The 3,213-nt window shown below is 67.3% G+C and overlaps 1 protein-coding gene across 1 annotated transcript in view; it reads left to right on the top strand.

The window, feature by feature from the left end:
* Nucleotides 1–2,137: 2,137 nt before the first annotated feature.
* CRACR2B (calcium release activated channel regulator 2B) overlaps nt 2,138–3,213 on the top strand; it is a 3,190-nt gene continuing 2,114 nt past the window's right edge. Inside the window, exons 1-3 of the mRNA XM_008588594.1 lie at nt 2,138–2,299; nt 2,378–2,489; nt 2,853–3,013. Coding sequence (XP_008586816.1) covers nt 2,138–2,299; nt 2,378–2,489; nt 2,853–3,013 — 435 coding nt within the window. The remainder of the gene's footprint in view (nt 2,300–2,377; nt 2,490–2,852; nt 3,014–3,213) is intronic.

Here is a 3,213-nt window from a genome sequence, read left to right as displayed (position 1 = left end):
GGCGCTCACGATCCCGCCATGGGGCGTCGGTCGGGGACTCCGGCAGCGGGGACGAAAGCGGCCTCCGGAGGGGCGGGGAGCGCGGGCCGCCGGCGGGCCCCACCCGGCCCTGTCCTCCCGGCTCCCCGGGGCACAGCCGCAGCGCAGTTTCCGGTGACGGCGCGGCCTGAGGGGCGATGACTCCGGTCCCTCGTGTCCCCCCTGTCACCTACGGCTTCCTCTGACCTGCCCTCTTTGGAGATCGCCCCACCCCCAGGTATATGGGTGGGGGGAGGATCACAGGCATGGACTGCGGCCAGAGAGTCCCAGAGTCCCAGAGTCCCCGCACTAGGAAGGAGCTTGGGGAAATCCGGCGTCAGGACGTTCTGGGAAGACAGCTGGCTGTGACTAGGGGGCGGGGCGTCCCAGCCAGGAGGTGGGGACGGAGGCTCCGTGGAGGTTCCAGGACGTGGAGGGGCAAATCTGGGGGAGGACAAAGGCCCAGGTGCTAGGGGGTGTTAAGCCCAGAACCTGGGGGTGTTCTGGACAAGGGCTATCAGAGATACCTGGTGCCTGAGGCTGGAACTTGGCACCTGTCCCTGTGGGGCCTGAGGGCCGGTGGCAGGAAGGGAGGAGCTTACACCGTCTGCCAGCTGTCAGGAGGCCAGGGCTGCAGAGCCAGGCCAGGGGCTAAGGACTTCGCCAGGATCACTGGGTCCTCCCATGGGGTCAGCCCCAACGCAGGATCCCCAGCTCTAGGTGGGGGGCTCCCCCCCCCACTGACCACTTCCTCACCCAGGCTCTCTCCTCCCAGCTGCCAGGAGCCCACCTCCCTTCGTCACAAGGTCTTCCATGCCTGGCCCCTAGTTTGCCCCCCAGCTCTTCCTCTCCTGCACTGGCTCCCTTCCGGGGCCACAGCCTCTCCCTGGGTTCCAGCCTCCTGAAATGTCTGGTCCACGCCACCCCAGCGACTCCCCAGGCCTGCAGCCCTTCCCACCCCCCACCCTCTGCCTTGCTCTCCGTCCACTTCCCGCCCAGCGCAGGGAGGGCCCCTCAGCTCAGTGCTGGGAATGAGCCGTCAGCCACACTCGTACCCACCCTCTCCCTGCTCCCCTGTCCCCCTCTCTCATCTCTTCTGATGCTCCGCTTGGCTTCGCAGCACCCAATGGGTCCGGTCCCTCGTGTCCCCCCTGTCACCTACGGCTTCCTCTGACCTGCCCTCTTTGGAGATCGCCCCACCCCCAGGTATATGGGTGGGGGGAGGATCACAGGCATGGACTGCGGCCAGAGAGTCCCAGAGTCCCAGAGTCCCCGCACTAGGAAGGAGCTTGGGGAAATCCGGCGTCAGGACGTTCTGGGAAGACAGCTGGCTGTGACTAGGGGGCGGGGCGTCCCAGCCAGGAGGTGGGGACGGAGGCTCCGTGGAGGTTCCAGGACGTGGAGGGGCAAATCTGGGGGAGGACAAAGGCCCAGGTGCTAGGGGGTGTTAAGCCCAGGACCTGGGGGTGTTCTGGACAAGGGCTATCAGAGATACCTGGTGCCTGAGGCTGGAACTTGGCACCTGTCCCTGTGGGGCCTGAGGGCCGGTGGCAGGAAGGGAGGAGCTTACACCGTCTGCCAGCTGTCAGGAGGCCAGGGCTGCAGAGCCAGGCCAGGGGCTAAGGACTTCGCCAGGATCACTGGGTCCTCCCATGGGGTCAGCCCCAACGCAGGATCCCCAGCTCTAGGTGGGGGGCTCCCCCCCCCACTGACCACTTCCTCACCCAGGCTCTCTCCTCCCAGCTGCCAGGAGCCCACCTCCCTTCGTCACAAGGTCTTCCATGCCTGGCCCCTAGTTTGCCCCCCAGCTCTTCCTCTCCTGCACTGGCTCCCTTCCGGGGCCACAGCCTCTCCCTGGGTTCCAGCCTCCTGAAATGTCTGGTCCACGCCCCCCCAGCGACTCCCCAGGCCTGCAGCCCTTCCCACCCCCCACCCTCTGCCTTGCTCTCCGTCCACTTCCCGCCCAGCGCAGGGAGGGCCCCTCAGCTCAGTGCTGGGAATGAGCCGTCAGCCACACTCGTACCCACCCTCTCCCTGCTCCCCTGTCCCCCTCTCTCATCTCTTCTGATGCTCCGCTTGGCTTCGCAGCACCCAATGGGCCGCTAAGACCCCCACGCCCATGGCCAGCCCTGGGAAGCCTGGAGCTGGGGAGGCCCAGGAGGAGGAGGGGGACAAGGAGGGGGGCTCCGCAGGGCGGCAGGCGATGCTGGAGCAGGCCCAGGAGCTGTTCCTGCTGTGTGACAAGGAGGCCAAGGGCTTCATCACCCGGCAGGACCTGCAGGTGAGTCCCCAGCCCGCAAGGCTGCCCCTGCCCAGGGCTGGCCTTAGCTTCTCATCCCTGCCACCCTTGCTGTACCAGGGCTTGCAGAGCGACCTGCCCCTCACGCCGGAACAGCTGGAGGCCGTGTTTGAAAGTCTAGACCAGGCCCACACTGGCTTCCTCACCGCCCGGGAGTTCTGCCTTGGCCTGGGTGAGCCCGGGCCCTGATCACCCGCAGACATCCCAGGACCCTCTGTGGGGCACACGTGGGATTCTGTGGGTCAGCCAGTGCCTCCCCTTTGGCTTCCTCCGGGGCACGTGCTGGTGTCTGTACACGCAAACGCCACGGAGCCCCCACCTGCTGTGCAGTGTGTGCAGCTGACCTTTCTGTCCCCTCCTGTGCCAAACCCAAGCGGGACTGGGAGTCCGGCGGCTGTCACCTCCCATTTGCAGGCCAATAGGACCAGAATAAGGAAGAAAAACAGGAAACTGGGCCCTGACAGCGAGCAGGATGTGTGCTGGGGGGCAAGCAGGGCTGAGCCAGGCTGGCAACGTCTCCCTCCCATGCCCGCAGGGAGGTTTGTGGGGGCGGAGTCGGCCCAGGGCCCTCCGGTGTCCCGGACTCCCGAGGAAACCTTCGAGTCGGGCTGGTCCGACGTGCAGGGCCCCGGGGGCTCTCCCGAGGAGGACGACGAACGAGTCTGCGCCGCGCTGGAGCAGCTGGGGGTGGCCCGGGTCCTGAGCGAGTGAGCCGTTCCCTCTCCTGCTGTCTGTCCCCGCGCGGGGTCCCTAGGCCGTGACTCCCTGGGAGGGGCCGGGCGTGATTTCCCGCAGAGTTTGCATTTCAGGAGGCGACGGCCGTGGCCGCGGGGAGGAGGGGCGGCACCGGGCACGTGGCCACGCGCGCTGGAGCGCGGCCCCGCCTGAGTCCCCGG

This window comes from Galeopterus variegatus, unplaced genomic scaffold (genome assembly GCF_000696425.1).
Source record: "Galeopterus variegatus unplaced genomic scaffold, G_variegatus-3.0.2 Scaffold4911, whole genome shotgun sequence".
NCBI classification, from domain to species: domain Eukaryota; kingdom Metazoa; phylum Chordata; class Mammalia; order Dermoptera; family Cynocephalidae; genus Galeopterus; species Galeopterus variegatus.
Note: the sequence above shows the minus strand (reverse complement) of the source record. Positions and strands in the feature narration are given on the sequence as shown.